This window comes from Ambystoma mexicanum, chromosome 8 (assembly GCF_040938575.1).
Source record: "Ambystoma mexicanum isolate Mex_15411 chromosome 8, UKY_AmexF1_1, whole genome shotgun sequence".
Lineage (NCBI taxonomy): Eukaryota > Metazoa > Chordata > Amphibia > Caudata > Ambystomatidae > Ambystoma > Ambystoma mexicanum.
In genome coordinates, this window is record NC_090929.1 from 344225839 (window position 1) to 344253755 (window position 27917).

General features: G+C 43.1%; 1 protein-coding gene across 3 annotated transcripts in view; it reads right to left on the reverse strand.

Annotated features, from left to right (window-relative positions):
- The window catches only part of NSMF (NMDA receptor synaptonuclear signaling and neuronal migration factor), a 323292-nt gene that overhangs the window by 261846 nt on the left and 33529 nt on the right, over positions 1–27917 (reverse strand). The window contains exons 2-3 of one of the 3 annotated variants that reach the window (XM_069609794.1): positions 20798–20859; positions 7348–7437 (exon numbers count right to left, since the gene is read on the reverse strand). In XM_069609794.1, the coding sequence (XP_069465895.1) occupies positions 7348–7437; positions 20798–20859 (152 nt within the window). The remainder of the gene's footprint in view (positions 1–7347; positions 7438–20797; positions 20860–27917) is intronic. The other 2 variants (XM_069609796.1, XM_069609795.1) reach the window with 2 other exon arrangements.

The window sequence follows — 27917 nt, forward strand, 5'->3', positions numbered from 1 at the left end:
GAGTGGGGCAGCAGGTATGATATGATATAAGTCATTTATAACGCGCCTGTACACAAGTATTTCTAGGCGCGACAAGACAAGGGAGGGAAGACAGAGGGAGGACAACACAAACAATCTTACTAGGCCTTGTGCCATTCAGATCCTGCAAGTGCAAGAACGAGAAGTGCAAGGGGAAAGCAGCCATTCTCCTCTTTTGGGACTCATTGTGATGAGCAGGGCAGCAGGTGGCAGCCCCTCTCCTCTTTATAGACTTCATGCGATGTGTAGTGCAGTAGGTGGCAGCCCCTCTCCTCTTTATAGACTTCATGCGATGTGTAGTGCAGCATGTGACAGTCCCTCTGTTCTTTAGAGACTTACTGTGATGTGTAGTGCAGCAGGTGGCAGCCCCTCTACTCCTTACAGAGTCATGGTGATGAGCAGGAAAGCGGGTGGCAGCCACTCTCTTAAAAAAACGGATTGTGCTTAGCAGGGCAGCAAGTGACAGTCCATTACTCTAAACAGACTCACTGTACCGTGGCGAGTAGAGCAGTATGACCTCGAACATTTCTATTTTGAAAAGCCACATTTTAGGTGGGTTGTTCGTCCTTGAAGATGAGAAAGTGCAGTGATTGACATAGGAAATTCAGTCCAACCCACTTTAAAGGGATTTCTGAAATGTAGATGAAAGTCCATTATCAATAATGATTTCTAAATGACTCTAATCTGGTCAATGTATCCGGATCTGGGGGGAGGCGAATACCTGTTCTTAAGCAACAGCTTTGATCATCCTCTTCCATACATTCACACTGCAAACAAGCATTAGAGGTTCTATTGGCAAAACGAACGACACATCATCCAGAGAACGTTTATGGTAATGTGTCACCAATATTTATGTACAGGTCTTGCTGGATCTAATATATATTGACCATGAATTTTGCCCTGCTCACGTCCAAGCAGTCTGAGGACTCTCCCTGGGAATCGCCAGTACATTGGCTGTCTCAGTACTCTCCACAGTGATCAGCAGTGACATTCTCCAGGGTCTGTTTTTGGCTGTGTCCCGTGTCAGTCTCTTAGCTGTTTCAGTATTTTTCCTAGTGATCTCCCTTGTCAATCTCTTGCCAATGGTCTCCAGTGTCAGTCTCTTGGTTTTCCCCGGTACTCTCTCCAATATTTTCCAGTGTTCCGTTTTTCGGCTGTCTCAATAATCTCCCCCAATTAACCTCTTTTGTCAGCCCTTTGACTGTCCCAGTGCTCTCCCCAGTAATCTCGAGGTTCAGTCTCTTGGTGGCACGAGTACTCTATCCATTGATCGCCAGTGTGAGTCTCTTGGCTGTCCCTGCACTCTCCACAAGGATTCCTAGTGTACGTCTCTTGGAAGTCCCAGTACATCCCCAAGCGATCTCCAGTATGAGTGGTTTGGCTGTATCAATAGTCTCCCCATTTACCTCTAGTTAATGTCAGTAAGTCAGTCTTTTGGCTATTGCAGTACATTCCTCAATGATCCCCAATATTAGTCTCTTGGTTGTCCCTGTACTCTCCCCAATGATCCCCGGTGTCAATATTTGGGCTGTCCCTGTAACCCCACATGATCCCCAGTGGCATTCGCTTAGCTGTTCCAGTATTCTCTCCAATAATGTCCAATATCAGTATCTTGGGTGTCCCAGTACTCTCCCCAATGATCTCCAGTGTCAGTCTGTTGTCTGTCCCCTCACACTTCCCAGTGTTCTCCACTGTCAGTCTCTTTGCTGTGACAGTGTTCTCCCCAATGATCTCCAGTGTCAATCTCAAAGGTGTCCCAGTAGTCCCTCAATCCCAATGATCTCAAGTGCCAGTCCCCTGGGTGTCCGAGTATTCTCCCCAGTGACCCCCAAACCTCTTAGTTCTGCTGCACCTATTCATATTCATCAACACCAGATTTGTCCTCATTCTCATGCAATTTAGAAAAGAACTCAAGACCCTAATCTTCAAGCAGCACCTTCTTCACACACTTTTAGATACACAAACCCATCCTGCCTGGTATCCTTACTGAGGTTCACCCTGTACAGCCCACCTAAATCTACCACACTGCATCCTTTTATTAGTTCGGCGTATTCCCTACTCACTGCACATATTAGGTATTCCCTGCTATCCTAAATGGTATGTTGGTAATAAAAGCTATGTTATGAGGACCGTTGTCCTCTGTTACCATCTAATGTATGATTGCAACACGTACTGATGATGTACAGCGCTTTGTTTCTTTCCAAAATTACGTGAGTACTCAATAAAAACAACAATTAAATAAAAGCTGTGCAATACTTGCTGACACAACTATCAGAATTCAGTATCCGTTGGCTGTCCCCCAAGGCCGATTTCATTGAAGCCTAATTGACCAGGCCCGATATCGGCGCTTCAGGGAAACATCTTTCCCTTTGTTGTACCCTTTTCCCCACTCTTCCCTAAAGCGGGGGACACCGCCGGAACACCTGTTCCCTCCCGGCCCCTCTCCCCGATGTCCAGACATGTATCGGGTGGGGGAAAACCCTGCCACTCCCGTCCCCTGTACTCCTTTTTCCCTCACCCACCACCATTCCTAACAACATGCACACACACACACCCCTGCCCAAACCTTGTCCTTACCTCAAGGAAGAGGTACTGCTGCCTCTTCCAGTTTACACAGTAAACACATGCGCAGTTCCCCAATAGGCCGCCGTTCCATGAAAGCAGCCTGTCGGGGAAATCTTTTCGAAGAACTCGGCCAGTCAATGTAACTCCAAAGCCCTCACAGAAAATAAATCTCATGTGATCGCAATGTTGCTGTTTGCTGGAACACATCTAATCTAGTCAGAAAACCTGCGGCAAACTAGCTCTTCTCAACAGTGAGTAGTGTGTAAAAAGTGGACTGTGCCACCAAATTCACCTCTAAGGACTTGTCAGAATGTAATAATTGTCAAAGGTGCAGGACTGAGGGCACTGGAAACCAAAGTCTTTGATGGACAGTGCGAGCAAACCCACACTGCTGGCAGTGTACAGGGAGCATTGGCCACCAGGCTATTCAGTTGCTCAGACTATTCTTAGTCTGATTGGTGGGATACCCAACAACAGTATACAATTAATATTTTAAAGTACATGAAGGCTTGGAAGAAAGATAAAGGGTAGTTCTAAATCTAGACCACTGCTGGCATAGATGGGTCTCCTCTTCCCTACTCTATGTTAGGGCCGATATCATGGCATGTGGAAAGGCAAGGGTTTTAGGTAGGAGGCAAAGCCGTCAAAACTCTGCTTAGTGACTGCATTGTGTCAGCCCTAACATAAAGTAGGGAAGAGGAGACCCTTCTATGCCAGCAGTGGTCTAGATTTAGAACTACCCTTTATCTTTCTTCCAAGCCTTCATGTACTTTAAAATATTAATTTGTTTGCCTGTACAAGTTGAGGTTGTAATTTGGAGAGCGCTGTGCAGTTATGGAGCGATTAACAGTCATGTATAACAGATGGCCACATAATTACAAAAGATTGCAGTATAATGGAACTTGAGCTTCAAAGATGGGCATAGGCAGATTTCTGAGGGTCATTGCCCTGCACATGCTTAGGGGGGTAGCTGCATTGATAGACACATTATGGTGCGTGCATGGTTTGTGTACAACATTGCGAGAAAGAACAAGGCATTTTAAGCAATGAGGAATATACCTTTCCCAATGCACACAATCCTAGACCACCAGTCTTCTGCATACATTCTAAAACGAATACCTTATTTTACAAATCCACCAAGCAGGTCTTTAGTCTGGGGCTGTGGATCATTAACACAATCACTATGCCAATATGTGGATTAGTCTCCTAAAAGTCGGCATGAGCACAAAAGCATTCACAAGCAAGATTGATGATGTTATTAGCGTGATAGAGAACATAGACATTGGCCATGAATCAGAGGCCCTGGTAATATTGAACTGAAGGAACAACAAATTGAAATTTACATTGATGAAAATTGCACCCCGCATAGATTTATTGGATACTTTAATGGTACGTAAAAGCACAAAACTCTATAATTCCCTATAAAGAAAGCCAACTGAGAGATTTTCCCTCCTGATTTAGTCAAGTTATCACCCTACACATTAAGGAAGTATCTACCTTCAAGATGAAAGAAACTGCACAAAGTATGAATATTATGCCAAGGAAGCAGACTTACTTGTTAAGAGACTCCTGCAAAGGGGGTGTGCATAACATTTCATCTCTCATGCTAATAGAAGAGCCAAAAAAATACCGGAAGTAGCACCTCTGAATTAATAAGACATCTAAGAAGACAAAAATTTTGCATGCATGACCACCTTCAGCAAGGACGGTAATTCTATGCTTAACACTATGCTAAACTGGAACTTAATTGAACGCAGGGGGCTTAAAGGAGAAGCCTCCATTCATCATTAGGAAAGGCACGAATTTGCAACACTACTTGGTTCATTCAAAGTAGAAAACTGAATGAAGGATACACTTAATTTTTGGAAGCTGCAGACTTCCAAAAATAACAGGCCACTATAGATACTGAAAGTGTGCCTCCGCAAGAAAAACAAACACTTTTAGGTATGGAAAATTAGTGTGGGAATGCACCAGCTTCTCCAACTGCTAAACATTGAATGTGGTGAATTGTGTACATTTCCCACGTGGCAAGAAATATATAGGGAAAAGCCAACGGCTCTGCCAATAAAAGAATCATTGAACATTGCTCCAAAATCGGATCACAAGCAACGCATGCCCCAATTGCCTCAGACTACATGAGAACATGCCACAGCAAGGCTGATTTTGGAGGTCATATAAACACTGGACATGCCCAGTGCACACACAGGGAGCAACTGTTACCCAACCAACTACGCTACCAATATGTACTCAAAGCTATATGCTTATTAATAGATGGGGTATTTGAAGATCCAGACAGACAGCTAACCAGCTCATCCTTCAATCAAACTAATGACTGTTGCTCAGTGCCGCTGAATGGTAATTGTGATACTTTTGGTCAATGATTCAGGTGAACTTGGGCAAGTTGATAAGTTTCGGATGTATTTCATTTTTATATGCAGATATTGTTTGTTGGCCAGGGACGCCCTGGTGGATTATATCAGAGGCTGTGAGAAAGTCTGGACGATATATACTCCACAAGTGTAGAAATACGTTGGTCTGGGCTAGGAAACTTCAATCTGCGGACATTACAAATATATACGGATTAAGTTGGCACTCTTTGAATGCATTTTTAAATATGCATTGGGCGTTTTTAAATGGATTGGAAAACCCAGCTGAAAAACGCGCTGGGAATCAGGCCAATTGAATGCATTCACCTTTAATTTTAAGTGTCATTTCATCAGAATTAATTTGCTTTTTTTTGCCTGATATGAATATTTTCAACGGAGTTTAATGAATGATTATACAATTAAAGTTGTGTTTATCGTTTGGGTTTTGTCGAATATTTAACGAATACAAAAATTTAAAATACGTATTCAATAACTGTTATTTATGGTTTTGTTCCCTCATATGAAGCAAGACAACACTGTTGTTTTCAAAAAAACGGTTAAGTCTAAAATTTCTTTGAAGGAACTTTGTGTGCGTATTGAGTCTTGCAAAAAAAAAAACATCAAACGAACAGGCCTGGCAAAAAAGAATGGCCCCAAAGACTTAGACATGCATTGCTAATGCCAACAGTTTGGGCTTTTGTGTAGGCATGGGAAAGAAATTTGCCAGGCACTACTGTAGTGGTATTAACTGGCCATCGATGAGAGCAGCTTCAAAATGGTGCAAGTACCTGGGCATATAATAGCAATGTCTGGCAAATGCCTAATACTTATACACAAGCTAAAACGGTTGGCTTTGCTAATGCTTGTTTATAACAGGACTTCAGGGAAGGACATGCATAGTGCTTTTAAATCGAGTTGTTGAAAGAATTCCTGGTTAAGAAATGTTTATTACAGCAGTAGCATGCCTACACCTCCAATTAAGTAATTAGCTCTCAGAAGACTGCTTTGAATAAACACTGGCAGACACTTCGAGCACCTCATTCTAAGCTTGCCTGTCTGGTAACAACGGTACTAGTAAGCTTGCTGATACCGTTGTTACCGGACCGGCAAACTACGAGGTCTGCTCGCGGGTGCCTTTTCGCCCACCAGGTCAGACCTGGCGGGCCGACCGGCACCCGCGAGCAGACCATGTCGGATGCACCGGCACCATTCACGAATGGTGCCGGTGCATCCGGCCTCCCCATTCCCATTGAGTCCAATGGGACTCAAATGGGAATGGGGACTAATATTTTCCGGCGCCCGGGAATGGCCAATTACCGGGTCAGCCGGGGCCGTAATGCCCCGGTAATTGCCCATTCCTGAAAGCCAAAAAAAAAAAGATTCCGGCGGCAGCCGTGCCGGTTTTACCGGCATAGCTACCGCATGTCTCATAATGAGGCCCAAGGTTTGATGATTCCCAGGAGGATGTGCTTTGGGCAGGGAGGGAAGGAAGTGGGTAGGAATTGACATATGCATTAGCATGGCCATAGGCAGTCAACGACTGGCTATATAACCAAACAACACCTACAAGCTTTTGTACCTCCTCTTATGCCTTTGTTCTCTAGTTGTGCTCGAATGAAAATGTTTCCGCTTATAGGTGGTGCTTTAGCGCCACCTCATAGCCAAAGAAAGGATTATAAAAAGAAATTAATCTGAAAAAGTAGTAAGTACATTCACAATAAGAAAATGCCATGAATGTATAATTTTCGACATTTTTAAACAAAAATTTTCAAGAAAATTGGGGCCAACACAAGCAGATCAGATGAATACGAAGTTATGACGGATGATGAGTAAAAGATTGTTTTTTAATTTGATTTCTATTTATTTTTACTATATTTGTGGATAATAAAATATAACTCCAATACTCGTTTTTTACACTTTTATGATAGGGCAACTTTACAATAAATTAAATAAATCTGTGTCAAATATGACCACTCGTTGGCATAGCCTTTAGACAGTTATCTTGTGTTGATGTAACCAGGCCACGATAGCAGTGCACAGTTCTTAAAGAGTTCTTCTGAAAAAATGAGAAGCACCAATGGGCAAATGCGAGCCCAATGTGGTGTGCAGCATTTAAACCAAGCTAGAAACACTGGTACCTGCACATTGGCCCACCACAGTACAAGTACCACAGCTGAGAAGGATATCAAATTGTTGTATTTTACTCCTTAAGTGCTAAGGGGGTTTATGTTCGTCCTGAATTCCCAAAAGAAATTGTTGTAGGCTCCGCCCACTCCCGTAGTTAGGTTAATAAGTAGAATAGGGTGGCACCCAGTGTTTCAGTCATCATTTCGCGAGAGAAAGTGGTACCATTCTAAGGCTAAGAATGTGGAAGTCATTAAAAAACGTCAATGCTTACAGTGTTTGGAGAAAATGACTTGCAAGATATATCCATGGGAGTAATTGGGTCCGTAGACAAATAGAGTTCCCCTGTCTTCTGTTTTCAGGCCTGTGAAAAAGGAGGGCAAAGTAGTAATTTGATCATAACGGTGGAGTGGAGTAGAGGGAAGGACCTTTAAAAAAAGATAAAAAACATCATCAGAATATTCTGAGGCTTCTCAACTGGAAGTTATGTTTTAAGCACAGTGAGGCATATGAAAGTCTTTGACTCCTTGGTTTCTGCTTTTGGATTTAGAGGAAGGACTTAAGTGAAACACTAGTGGCAATGCTGTGGCTGGCACTTGCAGCTAAAGATGTATTCCTCCTATTGAAACATGTCTTTTCCACACACTTGCATAAACGATTTCCAAAAGGGGACTTCTTTCAGACTGGACTCACTCTTGTTTTTGTATACAAATGCAGCACTACTTTTTCACGTATAACAGCTTTGCACACATTACAATATGTTTTACCAGCTCATAAATAAAGCTTGCAAATCCAAGCTACAGATGTCAGTTGCTTGCAGAAAACGTGCACTGTCCTGGCTGAGTTAAATTCAAATTGTGCTAGCTCTGGGCAAGTTAGTAAAGGAGACAGATGTGCCTCCCTAGTAGTATCATCCTGTCTAAGAACCTCTGGAATTCCATAGCGACTAGATGCATTTTGTAGGCTTTCCTTAAATAAAACAAAGGAGTTTTTGTATCTATCAATGTTACTGGTTACAAGTCAACACAATCCAATTACTATTGGCTACCATGTTCTGGAAAAGTTCTCCCTGGCTGTGTATGTTTCATATTCCAAGCTATTCCACTAGGTAGGTTGTCGACAATTGATATTGCTCTATATAGCGCTGCTTGTCAATTTATGAAGTCCATCAGATTACCTCTGGTAGATAAATTGCGCACTCACATTGGGAAATAATCCGTCAATAAATGTTGTTAAATTTAAACACGTTTTATTCCATTTTATATTGAATTATTAGTATTTCTTTAGTATAGTGCCACAGACAGTGAAACATGGTCTGCATTAATTTATGAACATCCATAGTAATGCAAGTATATTCAATAATGTGTGTTGATATTGTTGGTGCAGTAGAATAAAAGTACATAAAGTTGTATAGTGAAGAACAACTTGAAGCAATTCAGTGTTCGAAATTGCTGGGAGCTATTTAGCTCCTGCTTGAAGCCTAAAACAGCCTGGTTAGCTTGAAACCACCAGCTACCACAAGCGGCTTTTGTCTCCCCAGTCCAACTAGTGCTGTACAAACATGCATTTGTGACAGCAACTTTGAGTATTTGAGAATGTTAACAAAGACAATTAGGACACATCTATGGTATCTCATGTAGGAGTTAGATTTGTGGTGTTCTGGGTATTCGCTCATGGTCCTCTTGTGGTAGCTCCATCCAGCCTGCTATCTGACACCTAGGAGCTAGTTTTGGCTCCTGCTCACCGAACCCTAATTTCGAGCACTATAATTGATTGGTCAAAATAAAAATTCTCTTCCTGTTTCCAACATTTAAGTCCTTTGATAAAGAACTTGACATAAACTCTATGTGTTTCGAAAATAAATATATTCCTAATCATATATGAAATAATATAAAATTATATGGCGACAGCCCTTCATACACGTCTTATGAGTATTTGTACATTTGAGTGTAATTTTAATTAATGGTGCACTCACCCTATACATGATGTGATCTTTGACATTCTCTAGTCTTCGCTAATTTTTTCCTAACTCTTCATATCTGTGCATGTTTATCTATTTTTCAAGATATCACATTATAAATCTAGTAAAGAAAATGGAAAGAAACGTATTCTTTACCTCAAATATTCAAAAGTGTGTTTCAATCTTAAACAGCCATTGGTGTTCACTTGCTTGAGATCGATTTTAGTTTGAGTTCATTCTAGTTTTCTACCCGTTATAAAAATAAGATAAAACCAAACATATATTTGCATCCTTTAAATTTACCTAGAGGAAGCAGAATTAGATGAATAAAGTAAAGTTAAGCGAACCTACTGTTCTCTCCTCTCTATACACGATCTGTTCCCAGATTGAATCAGTAAAAAACAATTGTATATGGCGTTTTCCTATTTAGGAAGACAACCTGGAACCCTTCCCAGGATACGTACCCCATTGTTGTCGTTTAAAATATTGTAAACACGTGGATAACGTCCTTCTTAAAACAATTAGTATCATAGAAAGTCCACACCAGTAAACTACTGTACCTATCTTAAATTCACAAACTTTAGTTCTCCTCACTTATACATGTTTTAAATGCTGATCTTCTTTGGTGGTGCATTTTAATAAGTGTCATCCATAAACCTTCAAAGTCTCTCTAAAATATTTCCCAAAATAACTTAACTATCTGAGGAGAACAGGTAATTATGACGCGGTTAATACCCAGATGTTTTTAAGCACAGACCCGGGGATCGAACCTGTGTTGCTTCATGGTGTCTTGCTTCCAAGGTGAGCACATTGCCCCTGAGCTATGCTCCCGCGACAATGGGTTCTGCTCCACATTCCTACATATAATATTAAGAATATGTCCTCCAACATATCATGCCTGTATTTTACTTTCACTCACTAGTGCTCTTTATGTTGAGGGGAGCTTTTATGATAATGGGAGCATGTAGTAGGCTATTATATGCCTAATTCTGGTCGCCATCTTTGGAAGGGTACCTTTGTGTTTTGTAGCCCCCAGTTATTGAAACAGATGGTAAGCGAAAGGGGTGGTTGGCTGATGAACTAAGTGATATATGTTAGTGGAGAGGATAACTACTTATATTCATTGCACATTCTTATAAATCAAGAACTGCTTCCAATGCACATGGAAACAGGTTTAATGGATGTCTCAGATCTGATAAATCAAAGACCCTTTACATTCTGAAGCTGCATATTGAGAAGTGAAGTGTAATCATAATCTTACACATGCCATTGTTCATGATCAGAAGAATGTGTATGTGGGTCTATGTATCAGTTGACTGAAATATATTAAAGACAAAACTTTCCAAATTTGACAATGTACATTTTTTTGAGGATGCTGTTAGAGTACTAGAGACTAATATCAAAGCTATGATGCAGACTTTTCATTCACATTTGACGGAGGAAAGAATCAATAGATACATAGATAAGATTTCTCTCCAACAAGATCTCTTACTTAAATCAGAATATTGCCTTGAAGAATAACTGAACTGGCGTGTCAAATCACGGTGATGGGGAATTCTGTTTAGGATAAGTACTGCTCTGTTACCCTTAACTCTATGGGAAATGGGACTTGCAGCTTGTTAACAAATGATGCGTGTGTAGTTGATGACTGGACATGGGAAGATTGTCTACATTTGCTACTCTTCTGCCAATTTTATAGGACAATGAAGAGGGGGCGTGTAGCTACTTTTCTAAGAGCTAATGCAAGCGGACAGGCCAAGTTAGCATATCCTATTTGCCAACTTTCCCTAATAGTGACACAGCATTCGTTGTTTATTGGTTTAATTAAATCGTATTATCCACAAGGGAAAAAGGGAAAGTGATTAGATTTAGTATGTTTTCCCTTGTTTCATTTTGTTAATAATGTTATCGTTTTTATTAACTATAAATGGTGAATGTATTTATATATATTGTGTTATCTTTTATGATGCTTTTTGCTCCGAAATAATGATTTTTTTATTTGATTTGAAGAACTGCTCACCATTTAGCTTTTCCTTCATAGGACATCCAGAAACGTCTCAGGATTCCTGACAGTCATCTGGCTGCCTGTATCAATTCTCAACAATAGGTTTGTTCCCCTGCACGCCTCATCACAACCATGAGCTGTTTTCATCTAAGATGTTTATTTTTCTTTTACCTTCCCTAATTGCATCCTTGACAATGATCATGCACCTGCCTAATACTAAGAGAATACAAAGTGACCGGGGAACTAGAAGGGAAAACAGCAATGAGTCACAATAGTACAACTGTCTTGCACACCAGTTAGAGAATCCTGAACTTCTGCCAACTGGTCTAAATGTGACCCATGTCAGCATTGAACAACTATCATTGCTGCAAACAGCAGTTCAATAACCAATGGTAAACTAGAAACGACTAAAGCAGATACTTAACTTAGGAATTACGACATTCATGGAAAAAGCCAAGGCATCCCATGTACAGTAGCTTTGATTTTTTACTGTATATTAATTGCATATTACAGGCGTCTTCAAACTCGAGAGCAACAAGCACACCAGGTTTTCAGTATAACTTCTGACTATGTAAATGCCTCCCAGTTAGAATCACTCTAATCAAATCTATTTTGAGCAGCAATCATGTAAAGCAATAGTGGTCTAGACTAATGAGGGCCAGACTTCAAGACCCTTCATACTAGTATAACTCTATCCCATTTAGGGCTTTCATTTCCACCTCTGACCATCAACCACACGCTCAACTCCATTCAGCAAGCCTAGCTTTGCATATGGTAGAACTTCACATTTTCTGCGATCATGAACGCTGACAAAAATGGCGATCTTGGTATTGAGCTTGCAATCAACGATAACGTTCAACTCACATTTTTAGTCATGCATGCAATTGCAGCATGTTAAAAAATGATAGCTTCGCATACCCAGACACCACAAACTTACTATCAGGCAAATAACTGAACTGTACACACAGAAATATGAGCTCTCTTGATTGATAGACAAAGAAACTTGGGCTAAATTGGTTTCTATCAGTCAAACAAGGTCATGTATCATATGTTTGCTGACTATAATTTTTGTGATTCTGGTTGGTGTCTTGTGGATCATAGCTCTTAATATAATAAAATGAGAAATCGACTGAAAATGTGAATCAATCTGGAATGTAGGTGGCCTTATTTAATCGCTCGCACAATGTAAATGAACCACAGGGAGACACATAGGTGGTGGCACTCTACACAGTGAGGCAACACTACAGAGCTCTTCACTATTGCATATGGACGACGTTCCCGGTTTCATGTAGTGACCTGCTAATCTTGCTCTATGTTGGTCCCATTTTCTGTAACCACAGAGACCTTGACAGGTGCAGTTCAAGGCATGTCACTGGCTTGGTTTAGAGCTCAACATCCAAGCCTTGAGTATGTTGTGATACCTTCTGAAAATGTACACTACTAGGAAATGTGTTTGCTGTGTGTTTCACAACAAATTTTCTTGGGTGTAGTTTAACCTCCACATTTGTTTGCTGGGTGGCTGCACAACATCGCTTGGGCACAACCAATACTTTCTCCCATGCTTCTGTTGTTGCACAATCTCCACTGAGTTGCAACTAGTTTTTATTTTTACAGTGAGTAGCTGAGAAATGTCACCTGGGGACAATCGGGCCAGCCACTGTTGCATGGGGGAAGAGGAAGTGGGGACAAACTGGTGCCACAGTGATTGGGCAGATATCAAGTGCTGCTGCTCTGTTCCTACCACTCTAGGTCACACCCAGAGGAAGGAGATACACTGCAAGTCAATAGGCTTTTGTGCTAAGCTTGTATTCACCTTACATCAATTGGTGCTGACCAGTGTCCCTGGTTTTGGTTTTGGGCCCACACCTGGGCACAGCTCACTCAGGCAGGGCTGCTTCACTACTGTTTTGCTACCTGGTACAAAAAACATCCTGCTGGTTCTCCTGACAGACGTCCTTGATGGGATTGGGTTCAAGGCCTTGCTACTATGATGATGCATTGGTCACAGAACGATGGACTATTGCAAAGACCAGACCTGGATATCGATTGTGTTAGGTTGTGGTAGTGAAAGATCCAGAAGTGACTTTCTATGGCTCTCGCGCAGGCTCCCCCACAGTTGGAGCAAGAGTGCTGGTGACCCTTGCATGTTCAGCCACCTCTGACATATGGGGCTGTGTGGAATGATATCTCATGACATGTCACCATGTGATCAGCTACATGCCTCTGAGGGCTGCCACCTCTGGGCACACTTCAATCAAGTCTTCACTTCAAGAGAGTACACTTCAACAATGGCATGAAGCCGAGCTGAGTCTTTGTACGATTTTTTGCAAAAGCCCAAAAATACCTATGCAGGGACTCCATTTTGGCCAATTAACGTCCCAGTGCCATAAGACAACTGAAGCCCTAACAATATGGAGCATCATGCTTGATTGTGGGCAAACCAGGTATACATTGGTGCCTTACATGTCACGAGCAGGTATTTCTTACCCTTCACCAACACAAAGGGGTTGAGTGAGTGTGAATGTTGGACGGGCAGCTCAATTATAGCCAGTGATGAGTATTGTGTCGATTCCATTCATAATAATTTGCACACATTTCTTTCCAGATAATGTAACTATTGTCTGTGCCTCCCCCTCAATGTTTCCCGCAATCACGCTACTGGCTACATGTCCTCAGAAAATGACATCCTGTAGCATTACTAAAAAGAAATACATAGGTGGGGACATTAGCGAAATGTGTAGGGGGACGTGGAAGGAATGCGGTATGGTGGGGAAAACCCTCATCTAGGGTGGCAAGGCCGGAAAGAACAAAGCAATGCAGGAATTTGCTGTTGTAAAGATGTCAGTCGTAAAGGTGGAGGTTGGGCCTGTGTCATACATCATTCTCAGAACCTCTATCTCTTCTCAACACACACCGTTAGCAAACTGTGAAGAGTGGTGTCTCCAAGAAGGCTTTCCCTTCACATATATTAATATACTCTTAAGATATTGGGAAAGGGTACCCAACTCTGATCATTGTGAGGTTTTAACCTCATCCCATCATTTTTCCTCTTTTCTGAACTTTTGAGAATAAGGTCCTAGCATGGCTATTGTGGCCATGAGCAGGACTTTATTACATTCGGTATTTCCATTCCATGTCATTCCTTTCTAAAGGGGGGTGGGTGGAATTACCAGTGGCAGTAAAGGGGTACGCTATGCAAGGGTCAATTTAGGGAAAACAAACACATACAGAGACGCACAGACACACATCTCGCTGCCTCCAGAGCATGTACTCTTTTCTCAAGGACTGAGACATTCACTTTGTCCCTTCACACATCCAGTCATTTCATATATGTAATAACCCTCCAGTTAGAAATGTCCCACCACATTAGCACTGCACCTTACCTGTCATTCATGCTGTACACATGTTCATGCCTCTCTGGGTCAGGTGGTGGTTTGATCGCACAACACAGAAGGAACACGCCTTAACCTCTTCGATCTCTTACTGAAGGACAGCCCCCCTGTGTTTTTTAACACTCTTAATCCAAAAGAGGGCTAGGAAAGACTTCCTAGTTCATAGGCTAGGGAAAACATCCTAGCTCATCATACACTCACACTGTGCCCTTCAGATTCTCTACATCCTTGTTCCAATGCTTTATTGATATGCTCCGATTAATCTTTTCGTCTTAATTATTATTTTTGGACTAATTACCACTGTTTGATCAATTTGTGGTGCCCACTTATCCCTCATTTCGTTTTTTTAGCACTCTTACCACTTCACATGATTCCACCTTAGACTCATGCGAAGTCCTCAAAAAAAGGGCAACAAACCAGGACATCAAGGAGAACGGACTGAAAAAAGGTTTACCGCTCATACAGGATGCCTAGTGTGGGCTTTGGCATCCCTGTTAACTCAGACTGGCACCATGTAATTTGATGTGGTGATTGGAAATAGAGTGGTTATGCTGCTATCAGAATCTCCCCAAGTGATCTTCTCTTTGACGGCCAGAGCGTATGCTTAAGACATTTTCCACAAACATCCCCTGTCCTTTTTCTCTCTACCACCTAAATAACCGAAACTTCCTTTGACATAATGTCCAAGCATGTTCCTGGGTCAGTGAAGAGATCATGTGAGGGTTCTTGTGAGGTGAATGACCTGACACAGATAAACTGTTCATTTATCCTTCCGTACATGAAATGAGGTGCCCAAATGCACTCATATCTGTTAAAACTCCACACCCACATTTTTTCCCCTTCTTTTTCTCGGATCCAGATTTGGCTTCACTACATGTCTGATTTACAAAGTGTTGTAATGGGATGTTACAATTAAAAGGTGCTTTTGTAAATCAGGCCAGCTCTCTACCTGGATTTGTGGTATGAGCACGTCTAACCACTGAAATTATTGAGATTCATTTTTACCGCTGATGATGAGGCATGCCAGTGTCTTCCTCCCTAATATGCTTGGGAGACATTTGATGCGAGTGTGGAAAGATCAATGACAACAATACAACTCAGGACTGTCACTGTATTGCTGACGGCAACGCAGTGATCTCTTTTTCAATCTGTCTTTTGATGGCTGTAATCGATTTTTGAGTGTGGTACTGCATTTACTTTTCTGGTAAGAGCAATTACAGTGGTGGAAGCAGACTGAAAAGTATCTGTTCTAAATTTTGATGCAATGGCAGTATTAAACCATTTTGCCGCTAGCACCATACGAAGACTGAACATGCACTTGCGCTATGATGGCCACAAACTTGATTTAGTGTGAGCATGCACAATAGAAAAATTAGCAGTCTGGCTTTTGTATGGTGCATACGTGTGATACTGGTGCACAAGCTTTATGTTGCACATTTGCATCACACATTTCTGTCCAAGGATTTGTGCAAAATCATTTGCAAGTCCGCACACACACACACATTTGGTGTAAAGTTCTGTGCCGGATCGGTAATCCTTTGATTGTGATACATGTGCCGAAGACACATTTCTAGCCAGCAGAGCAGGGGGAAATGTGTTCCCTTTGCGTTGCAAAAGCCATAGAAATATACTGGGCCTGATTTACAAACGCGTTTTTCTATGGGAAAACCCCATCAGAAAGCACTTTGTAAATCAGGCCCAGTATTTACCACCCATATTACAGGAACTTTTCACAGGTGTAAGGACATATTTGCACTAGGACTAAAACTACCCCAGTGCACAGATCTATTCTTTTACTGCAATGTTCTCCTTAGTGATAATGCCATGCTCTATTGACACCTGGTGCAAAAATGCAGTGAAAGAATATGTTGTTCCGCTAGGGCAATTGTTCTGTAAAATTGCACTTGCACGGGTGCAACGTTTCTGTAATGAGGTCCTAGATGGTTAAATGTCGCTGCCATTGAGGCACAAACAACTGTGTCTGCATCAATGCATTGCCAGAAAAATGACATGTCTTTAAATTGTCGCACCCTCCTTTGAAATGTCCTTGAAAATGTCTCCTGAACATTGAACGATGTCGTTGGCGCAGGACAAAAATAAATCCTCTTTGATACAATTGTTAAAAGCTTTAAGCTTGAAGTGCCTGAGCACTCTTTCCATCTCACTCGGCTGCGAGGAGGTGCTGACGGCCGGCACTGGCCGCCTGCCCGTGGCGGGATTGTTGTGGCGCATTGGGTGTTCTTTCAGGCATGCAAACCTGGCTCTGCAGGATGGGGTGGCGTTCATAGCTACCGCAGTGGAACAAGTGCAAAAATAGAAGCGCAGCTACATGCAAGACTGTCTGCCCTAAATCAAGGTTGTCCGCGCAGCTCCTAGCGAGGCAGCAACCGGGCAATTCCTTCCTATAGACTTCAGTCCCTCCCCGATAAACAGGCAGAATCGGCTGCTGGAAAGCCTGGTTGGCGGCAGTTCTTAAAGGCTGGTAGGGCAATGGGAGAATCGGACACAAGACTTTCTAGACCTCAACAGCTAGTCAAAGACAATGCCCCGACCCTTGTGCAAGCAAGAAAATAAATCAATACCCTCCTCTTCGAGGAGACCCTTCTTCACACATCGTGAAATAAACCTCCTAAACCCACCTAACCCTGCAATCGTCCTACAATCTCCCTTCTACAGCCCAGCCCCGTTCCTCCTGCCACACGCGCTAGCCCCCTGTAGCCATCTAATGCATGTGTGCAGCTCTTACTGATGCACAATCCTCCGTTGCTTTCCAAAGGTTCATGCTCAATATATAGCCAAAACAACATAAATAAATCAAATAAAGATCGTGTCCTTGTGGCAAGCTCGCTTAGCCTAACAAGCGAGCCGTACAGGCCTTCCAGAGGCACATGTCGTGTGGGAAATATCAAAATGTCCACCAGTCCAGTCCTCCTACAGCCGGCAAACAAGAGATGAAACCAAAAGTGGTGGGGTTTGAATTCTGAAGTGTGGTTTCTTGAGTGATGCTTTTCATCAAACAAAATCCAATGACTCATAACCCTGTGGTACCATTTTTATAATCATTTCATGAACATAGGCAATATATTGACTAGCATCATGGTAAAAAATAACCTTTAAGTTTAAAACACAACCCATTTACATTGCCCACAATAGCTGGATTTTAGCATCATAAGATCTTGACTGTAAAACTAAACAGCATAGGAAAAAAGAAGAAAGCTATGATGCAGGGATGCGCATCATGGTCATACGTGTAATGTGTTTGAAGGGTATTGAAGGGTTCTGGAGGTTTGTGACATTATGCATTAGATGGCCGCTGATTGCAGAATGCAGGTCTGAGAGGGACAGATGGAAATGGCAAAGGCTGGCTAAGGATGGGACACAAAATGAGTGCTCTGATAGACACAAGCAAGTTATTAAAAGATCATGAGAAAGAGAAAGGAGGGGGTTAAAGAAAGAACGTTCTAGTGTGTGGCAAGCACAGGATGCTGAAATGAGGACCGTGAGACAGAGTATTGGAGAGAGGACTTCCCACAATTGCTCCTTCTGTGAGACAGTCCCTATTTCGAGACCTTAAATCCCCAATTGCTATGAATTTTACATCTTCTTTTCTCTTCATCATTCAATCAGTAAAATGCACTTCAGTGGGGGGTTGAAATGTATCCCACTTTCTGATCCAAAGGTTCTCTTGTTTTAGCCTTTTAAAGTCATGGACTTAAGAATTTGAAGCTTTTAAAGATTGATAAAACATTTCTAGTTGAAAGCCCTTAATAATAGCATCGGACGTGTTACATAGCTCTGCATGCTGGACTCCTCCCGCTTCTAAGTTTTACAATAATATCTGTTATTATTGCCAATTGTAATGGCACTTCATTTATAGACCTTATAAGGATAAAGGGCTCAGTCAGCCCTGCGCAATTCACACCTGTGACTTCAGGTTAGAGAAGATATCTGTGACAAGATGTTATCATATCTTCTTTGAAATGAATAAAATAATTTATTCTGGGTAGCAGGGGCCATCACTGTTAATAAAACATTTACAAACATCAGTGTCCATCACTGTAAACAAAAAAGAAATACTTTTGAAGCCATCACCCATACAATACTCCCTATTCTCAATCCCTCACTGAGAACTGAAAGTCTTAATAAGTACCTGGGCAGACTCTACCACAAAGTCCTCCCTCAGTGAGAATGTGAGAGCCTGGAAAAGGTTTTCATTATGAAGATCTTCCTCTCCCTACGTATGAGCAGGAATGACCAGGCTAGCCCCCTCTATCATGGTTACTCCACAGGCACATGTTTGGAAAAGAGAGCTATCAGACATAAACCCAAACCTCAAAACTGAAGGTCAAATCCGAGGACGAACAAGACCCCATGTGATTCTAACATGTGAATTGACCATTTCTTCTTAACAAGTAGTGTAAAGGCTGGGTCATTGGATTAACCCAACCTAGGGTGACCAGATGTCCCGGTCAATCACCCTCTGTCCTGGGGTCCCGGGAGTTGTTTCATTTTAGAACCTCGTCCGGGGTTTGCATGGTTGGGTGGCTACAGTAATTAAAATTGTGATTATTGTTCGCAACACTTTCAGAATTTGAAGTTGGAAGATAGGCTCGAACCTCCAACCTTTCAGGTACAAGTAACAACACTTACTGACTGTACCACAGACACTGGCTCGGAAATGGTTGTACAGCAAGCCATGTAATATCAATTAGAGCAAACGCTTGTGTTGAATTAACATGTCAAGATTCACAGACAAAACTTCACAAATGAGATCATATACACTTTATAGAAAGGAGAAGTGCTGGAAATAAGATTAGGTGGTGGTTGTGGGGGTGTGTTGGGGGAGGGGCGGTAATTGGTGGGCTGCGGTGGGGTAGTCCCTCTTTTATGTTGTTGATCATCCTGGTTTTTCGTTTTGGAAATCTGGTCATCTTAACCCAACTGGGATGCACACCAGCAATGTGTGCAGGATTCTCCGACATGGTGGTATTGTAGGGCAACTCCACTTTTGCCTGGGATCCCATGAAGGCATGTTCCTTGTCTGCATTCTAAATGCAGTTGAAACATTTAGGTCTCTTTGCCACATTCTTAATGCCACCGTAAAATGCTATTCATGGCATTCCCTTTTACTCCCGCAATGCAGATGGGGAATGGTTCAGGGTTTTATAAGGTGGGGAAGGGAGACGTTCAGGGAAACGGTGAGGTACAAAGAAAAGAAAAGGGAATTCTGCCACCTGTTCGATTTGATGATTTTGAATAGACTACCATTTTGAAATGCCCTGAGAAGCTTTCCATTTTGTGGACCGTTTTCTCACATTTCTTTTTTTCATACCTTTTTTTCGAAATGGAGGGTTTCACTTTCCAGACCCCATCGCTCACCTCACCACGCTTTTCCACCCTTCCGTCCCATTTTCTCCTTTTCCCACTTTTTTCTTACTTTTAATCCCTTCTTGAAATTCCCATATATTCCCTTTCTCTGCCGCATTTTTAAAATGGTTTGTTCGTAAAGGTTGTTTCACAATTGTTTTTGCGAAATGAGCATTACACATCGCTGCCGCCAGCAGCATTCAGAATGCAGCAGAGTGAACTAGAACAGCTCATACACTCGAGGCAGGGGTTATGCTATTGGGAAAGCTATTGTAATTCTTCGATGGAACTGTAAATGAGTGTTTTAGCTAATATCATAGCTTTGAAAGCCCTGATCAACTACTGAGCTGAATGCAGTGACTAGAATGAAGTAGGCGTATCGTGGAAACAGTGTTCAGCCACATCTGATGCTTAGCAGCAATGAGAGTGTTAGAACGATGTTTATAAACGTATTAAGGATTTAGAATGAGCAGTAAGCATGCACCATGGCGCAGCTCCCCACCAGCAGCAACTGCACCCCCAAGTCACTTTGAACTGAGAGGCCTTATAACAAGCACATGTCGATCTAGGAGCAAAGGTGGACTTGTTAAGATTTAAAAATTGTCCCTCTCGGGTATATCCCACAAATAAGGACAACATATAATTGACACATTTCTTTGTTGGGATCATCGAATAATTGAGATTGAACAAAGTATACGTGGGGTGGAAAAATGAATGCTCCTCAACACAACATCAACCTAATGTAGTAAAATGGTAAGGTGAGCACACAAACACAAATGATATTTGTATAGCACAGACACACTATTTAAATAAAAATGAAAAGAAAGCCCTCAGCCACAGGATTACACGCATTTGCCTTTTCCTACTACCCCTTGGGTATATGGATATCTGGACTGTTTTCCTTCTGCATAAGGATGCCTAAAGGCTTCCTTTTAGCACACCCACCAGCAGTGAGAATCCTGCAGAAATGTGCACACCCTCTTAGTGCACCATTGCTTACCTGAGCCGTTCCTGCCATCAGGACTGGTCTGTGAGAGGTACTCTCCGAATGCACGTGCTGCTCTGCAGGTCCAGATCCCAGGCAGCATAGAGACACGGGCCAGGGAAGCAAAAGAAGGGAGAGTTAGTGATGGGCAATATGGAAAATGACCCACTCATACATTCTCGCTGAGACAATGCACCCTTTCACAGTTACTGCACCTTACCCACATCGGCATCCTCCTCCATATACTGCCACCTTCCTATCTACACCTGCATCTTCCTATTCACACTTGCACCCCCTCACCTATACTCACCTCCCATCACCTATACCCAGTCTGCCTCACAGCACCTTACTCGCACTTGCACTCCCTTAACTACACTTATCCACACTAATAACACCCTACTTCCTTATACCACGTTTGTCACACTCACGTTCCTTTACCCACACTAACGTGCATGCTCCCTGTGCAATTGCCTGCATTTCAGCGGCTGTATGTTTTTCACTGCTTATTGCCAATTCAGTCGTTTCTAACCACATCTAGCTTCAGGTTCGGGAACTTGATATGCTCAGAACAACACTTTGGCCCTCATTACGACCCTTGCGGAAAGGGGTTTACGCCGGCGTAATGCATGGCGTACCTTTCCGCCTTACTACGAGTTCCCGTAGCGCCATGGTGCTTTTTTCGCCTGCTTTTTCCGGGCGGAAAAATCCATGGCGCTACGGGACTTGTTGTTAATTACGCCACCGTAATTTACGGTGGCGTAATTAACGCCTTCCCCACTCCCATTATACCCTATGGGGCAAAAATGAGAATGGGGAAGGGTAAATGGGGATTGGGGACTTACCGCCCCGCCAAGGTCGGAATGGGGCGGTAAGTCCGCCAACCCCCATGGCGGAGTTGGCAGCTTTGCGCCATGGACCATGGTGCAAATTGCACCATGGTTCTCCGCCAGGGTCGTAATGAGGGCCTTTGTGTGAATCGATGAGTTATCTCTGGATAGAGGACTTTTCTCCAATCTGAGTGTTTTAGTCACTTGGTGTGCGTGTGCCTCATCGTAGAGAAGGTGGCTCTATTCGTATATTGTTCGAGTTCGGGTCTCAGGAGCCAGCACTATAGTCCTGGATTGCATCTGTTGAACCAGTTGGCGTTAGAGCAACGATTCGTCTGCCTCTGCACTAGTTTATTGGGTGTGGCCCTGGAACACGTGCTTATGAACAGGTGTGTGAAGTCATTCACAATATAAAAATGGCTGACATATACAATAACAAGTATGCATTGGTGTGTGTGTGAGAGGGAGGGGGAGAGAGAGAAAGAGAGAGCAATACAGTGGGAGAGAACTATTGATAAAGCAATGCATGGGGTTATGACCTCAAGGAAAACAATTGATCAGATGGGACAACAAAGGCAGCAACGCTCCAGGGCAGGAATAGAACTGCAGCAATGGAATGTGATAGGTCTGAACGTGTAGCAATATTCATGGCATCCACTTGGGCAAGACGGCAAGTAAAAAAGTCCAATGGGGAAATTCTATATGTAAACCAATGGCACGGGGCAGGACTACACGTAAACAAACGCAGTTTGAGGGCTATTGGTAATGCACCGCACTGGATAGGACCACAAGAAAAAGTATTAATTGGGGCAGGGTTACAAAAAAACGAATCACACAAGACCTCTGATATGCAAAACAATGTCTCTTTGGGCCTATCTGCTGCTGGTCGTAACCGTAGTAAAAGGGGGTTGCACTGTATCTTCATCGACTGGTATGGTGTGCCACTTAATCCCCATAATCTACTATGCCCTTTGGGATTGCAAAGCATGTTTTCTCGGTGTCTTGGTGTTTGGATGCACGGTTTGTAGAACACAAGGTGAACAGCAGCCATGGGATGAATGGCAGGAATAGTGAACAGCAGAATGGTGGAGTGAACGTGGATGCTTGGTAATGCGGAAAGGCTGGGGTGGGAAGGACTGAGGAGGAGCTGTAACTGAGGATGCACGCTGTGTACGATCTGTGTGGTGTTGGGTGCATAGCATCCATAAACTCCAGGTTCTATGGCCAGTGGGACCCAAGCCCCACCATTAAATAATATGCTGGGGCTCTAGGTACTTGACTTGAGAGCAGCTTCAAGGGAGTGTTCTATCATATGTTCCTGCTGTGCCCTCCTTTACAGTTTCACGTTGTCTGTTTTTCAACAAGATGTCATTTACAGCCTTTAGGCAAAGGGTCATGAGGGCAAGTTCATCATCAGTCACACGTGCACATCCCTATGAAAATTGCTAACTTTGGTTACTAATACTGATGAGTGATATGCAATTAAAAGCAAAATTCCCACCACAACTGATTGCCTATATCAGTAGAACAGCAATTTATCGAGCAGTTTGCTCGTTGGCATAAAAAAAGTTATTGGGCCTCATTACAGGTCCGGCGGTAACCCTGCTGGTGCTACCTCCGGGTTGCTGCCACACCCATAATATTTTACCAGCGCCTGACTTCCCAGTGCCACCGGCTCATTACGAGTCCAGTGGGCCGGGAAGTCAGGCGCCGGTAAATTGTAAATCCCCATTCCCATAGAGTAATATGGAAGTGGGGACACGGAAGCACCGGCACCGTTAGCAATGGCGCCAGTGCTTCCGTGAACAGTCTGCCTCCCGTGGCCGCATAGCCCAGCAGGGTCAAACCTGTAGGGCACAGTGGCCATGGCAGGCAGACTCAGAGTTTACCGATCCGGAAACAGGGTGCCGGTAAGCTCACCCGAACCATAGTTTCCAGACAGACAAACTCGTAATGAAGCCCATTCTTTTGTGTACAAACTAAACTATTTTCTTCATATAATACATAATTGCAATGTGCATGCCTTGCATGTGACTTTATCACACACCTCACATGAGAGCAACCAGACATCTCCAGTGGTCCCATGATAGTGCCAACAGAACATCCAGTATTGCCTTCTGTACTTTCTGTCCCTTGTAGACTAGCATTTTTAATGGAAACGCAAAACTACGAGCACCAAAATGCAGGGAAGCCTCTTTCACCTGACATGGGGCATAGTTATGTTATCAGACTGCTGTACAGTCAGGGCCTGATTCATGCAATATTTTGCTCGGTGCAAAGTGATTATTCACTGTCATTATTCACAACAAACACCCAGATTCATGGAACAGTGCAAAGTGTCTTTTTGCCGTGCAAAGTCACTTTGCACTGCAAAAATACACTTTGCACAGTTTATTGGGGCTCCCAGCAAAACTGGTTCTGGTTCCAGAGGAATCGCCGTTCCCGTAATTTGCGTGATGGTCTCCAGACATATCCTCCAGAACTGTTGAATCTTTGGGCAAGGCCACCACATATGGACGGAGCCTGGGTGGCCACATCCTCTCCAGCAGGCCTGATCCACTTGTGGGTTCATGTGGTGAAGTCGAAGGGGTAGGTAATACCACCGCAGCAGTACCTTGTACGCACATTCCCTGTTGGTAATGCAGGTGGAAGAGGTGTGTGTTCTGGTCCATATGTCCACCCAGTTTTGGTCCTCTATTGGATGACCCAGGTCCGCCTAACTTAAAGTATTGTTAGAAACAGGGGCGTTGCTAGGGGGTGCTAAGGGGGCTATAGACCCTAATCTTTTGGTTGTAGCCCCGGATAGAATCTCAGGAGCTACAGCCAAAAGACTAGCTAGCCCCCAGTCCCAACAGTTCCGACATCAGCTTAGCCCCGGGTCTTTTCCAGACCTAGCAACTCCCCTGGTTGAAAATAAGTTCCTTCTCTAGAACATTCTGTTTCATGTCAAGTGAAATCTAACCAAAAGGAAAAGGATGGTCTGGAGGGCTGCCCAGAAAAATGCCCATGGTTAGGATTAACTGAAAACCTTCTTGCCATCACCCTTCAGTTTGGCGTGAGTGTGTAATACTGCACCAGCAATGGCCCCTGGAGCATACCACCCTACAAATATGCTACCTTAAATTCAGCATTTATGAAGGTAAAATGAAACTGCAATGTTGCATACCAGTGATGTAAACCAACAAAACATGACGGGCAGAACCTCTTAAATCGAGAGGAGACAGAACAGCAGCTCTACTCCTGCTTAATTTTGAGAAATACGAAGGTGGGCAATGGTGGCTTGGTCCCTGATAGCAACCCATATTGAGCTGGCATGTGGATGGGTGCTGTGAGGTAGTCTGGACAGTATGTAAGTGCAGGAGACTCATTATGTGTCCAGCTAGATCACATTTTTGTCACAGGGTATAGCTGTATTCTTAGCAGGCGGACTGTGGGCTTCCCCGGCACACAGGCTGCATAACACACAGATAGCAGTATCCGGGCTTAAATTGCTCTGAGCAATGTGTGCTATCTCCAAAGAAAGAGGCCAGGCTCAGCAGGCAGGAGAGCTATTGGGGGTGTGGGACGGGGAGTGCTTTGACAGCGCGAGAGTGGAGTGCAGAGCACTGGCAGTAACATCTGATAAGGTAAAATGACTGCAAGTAAAGAGAATAAGTAATATCAAGGCAGGAGCCAGATTGCTTCATCCTTGGGTTGAATTGGCGAGTCCTACAATTTAAAGCAAAGATATAAAGTCGAGCCACCAGTGAGCTGTCCCTTCCCCCATCTCAACATGGGTAGGCATATGACTGCACCGACCCTTCTAGACTGTACTGTGCTCCCCGTCCACTTCAAGAAGAGTTGGGTATAGAAAAACCTTTTTTGCAGACTCAACCTATCCTTTTAGGTGTAACCTTTCACCTCTGATCCAACAGCAAGGGTAAAGACCATATTCCTAAAGAAAATAGACAAACATGTTTGCTCAAACCAGCCTTCCTCTTTCTGTCGCTCCTTAAGCCACAGACATTGTGGAACCATGCTGTCTTCACATATTAGACCCGCCACCTCAGCTCTGAAGCTTACCAAACAAGATAACCCAGTTTACACGGGAGCTGGAAAACACAGATTAGTTCCTAGGCACATAAACAATATTTAAGACCCGATAATGGACATTTCAAAAAGTAGTAATGGCAAGTTTGGCGGTCTGTATTGGGTGGTCATGGTCCGCTGTCCAAGTTAATAGTCCCAAGTGACACTAGTCACATTTATAGTGACCCTGCTTTGAGATTATGTATTAGTCTTTGGTTTTGTTTGCAATCTCTGACGGGAGAATGTACCTATCCACTCATATGTCTGTGTTTATTCCGAGGTGTAATCCTTGCATATAGTACCAGGGGGCTGTGCTGGTCGGGTAGCGTGATATGTGCCAATCATGCAGTGAAAGGGTTTTTAACCCATTGTTGTGCTCGCAGATCACTGACTTTGTCAGACCAATCGGGGATCACACACCTTCTTGGCATCAGCATCAAGAACTAGTTCTATGCTAAGGCAATAGTAGATGCTACCTAAAGCACTGCCAGCAAGGGAGCACCAGGAGATGCCAAACCGGCACTACAAGCAGTATATCAGGCTCACGGGCAAGGAAAGAGTGTAGCAAAATGCCACCTCATCATCAGCATAAACCCTTGCAGCGGTCTTGTCTATGTAGTGCAGTGTGTGCCTCGCTATATGCTTAAGTGCATTGTTAACTATAAGGGTGATCATATCTAGGGCTACGTGCATGCCTATCTACATCACAACTGTGTGCATATTTGCATGCCTGTGTGTATGCTCGAGTGTGGACAACTATGTCCCTGCATATCAGTATGACTGTGTGAGTGACTGTGTTTGGATAAGTGTTTGCCAGATGTATGGCTAAGGGCACGTTCATGCCAATGTGTATGACTATCTGCATGCCTTTTTGTGTGGTTATCTGTATGGCTATTTGTATGACTATGAATATGTGCATGAATGTGTGTATGGATATTTGTAAACTTCATGTTTGTTCATGTACAGTATCTGGTATTTCCATCGAATTCCTATCCATCGGATGCTTATCCATCGAAATGTATTCATTGAATTGCTTTTCCATCGAAAAGCATATTCATTGAATTCATTTCGATGGATAATTTCGATGGATAATTAGAGTTAGGGTTAGATATAGGGTTGGGCTTAGGGCTAGGGTTAGATTTAGGGTTAGGGTTAGAGTTAGGGGTGGGGTAAGGGTTGGAGTTAGATTTAGATTTAGGGTTAGAGTTAGAGGTGGGGTAAGGGTTAGGGTTAGATTTAGGGTTAGGGTTAGAGTTAGGGGTGGGGTAAGGGTTAGGGTTAGATTTAGGGTTAGAGTTAGGGGTGGGGTAAGGGTTAGGGTAAGATTTAGATTTAGGGTTACAGTTAGGGGTGGGGTAAGGGTTAGGGTAAGATTTAGATTTAGGGTTAGAGTTAGGGGTGGGGTAAGGGTTGCAGTTAGATTTAGATTTAGGGTTAGAGTTAGGGGTGGGGTAAGGGTTAGGGTTAGATTTAGGGTTAGAGTTAGGGGTGGGGTAAGGGTTAGGGTTAGATTTAGGGTTAGGGTTAGAGTTAGGGGTGGGGTAAGGGTTGGAGTTAGGGTTGGGTGAGAGTTAGGGTTAAACTGAGGGTTAGGGTTCTGGGGGGGTTGCATTGGGGTTGGGGGGAACCCCCAAATATACAATAAACACTAAAACGTTACAAGGAGCTGGCCAGTGCCGACATTTCAGCCCTGGACAGCTCCATGTAATGTTTTAACATGAAAAATGAAATAAATGCATGGTTATGTGCATGTGTTATGTGCATGTACACCGTTATGACCATCTGTATGCTTGTGTGTGTAGCTGTGCTGTGACTATCTATATGATATGTTCATGTGTATGGCTATCATTTGTGACTATGTGGATGCCTATCGGTATTCACCGTTGTGTATGTGCATGGTAATCTGTCTCTGGTTGCTTTTGTGTCTATGTATAAGCATATGTGTGTGGCTATGTGTATTGCTAGGCGCATGACTATCTATATGAATATGTGCATGACTACGAGTATGGCTATTTGAAGACCTATATGTGTGCCTATGTGCATGACTACGTGTATAGCTAGCCTTATGGTGATGTGTATGACTAGCTGTATACGTGTATTTATATATGCATTGCTATCTGTATTATCGCGCATGTGCCATCTGTATGGATGTGTGCACTCGTACGTGCATTGCTTTGTTTATTTAGATATGCATGACTAGCTGTATGGCTCCGGTTCTTTTCCCTTTTACCTCTTAAGCC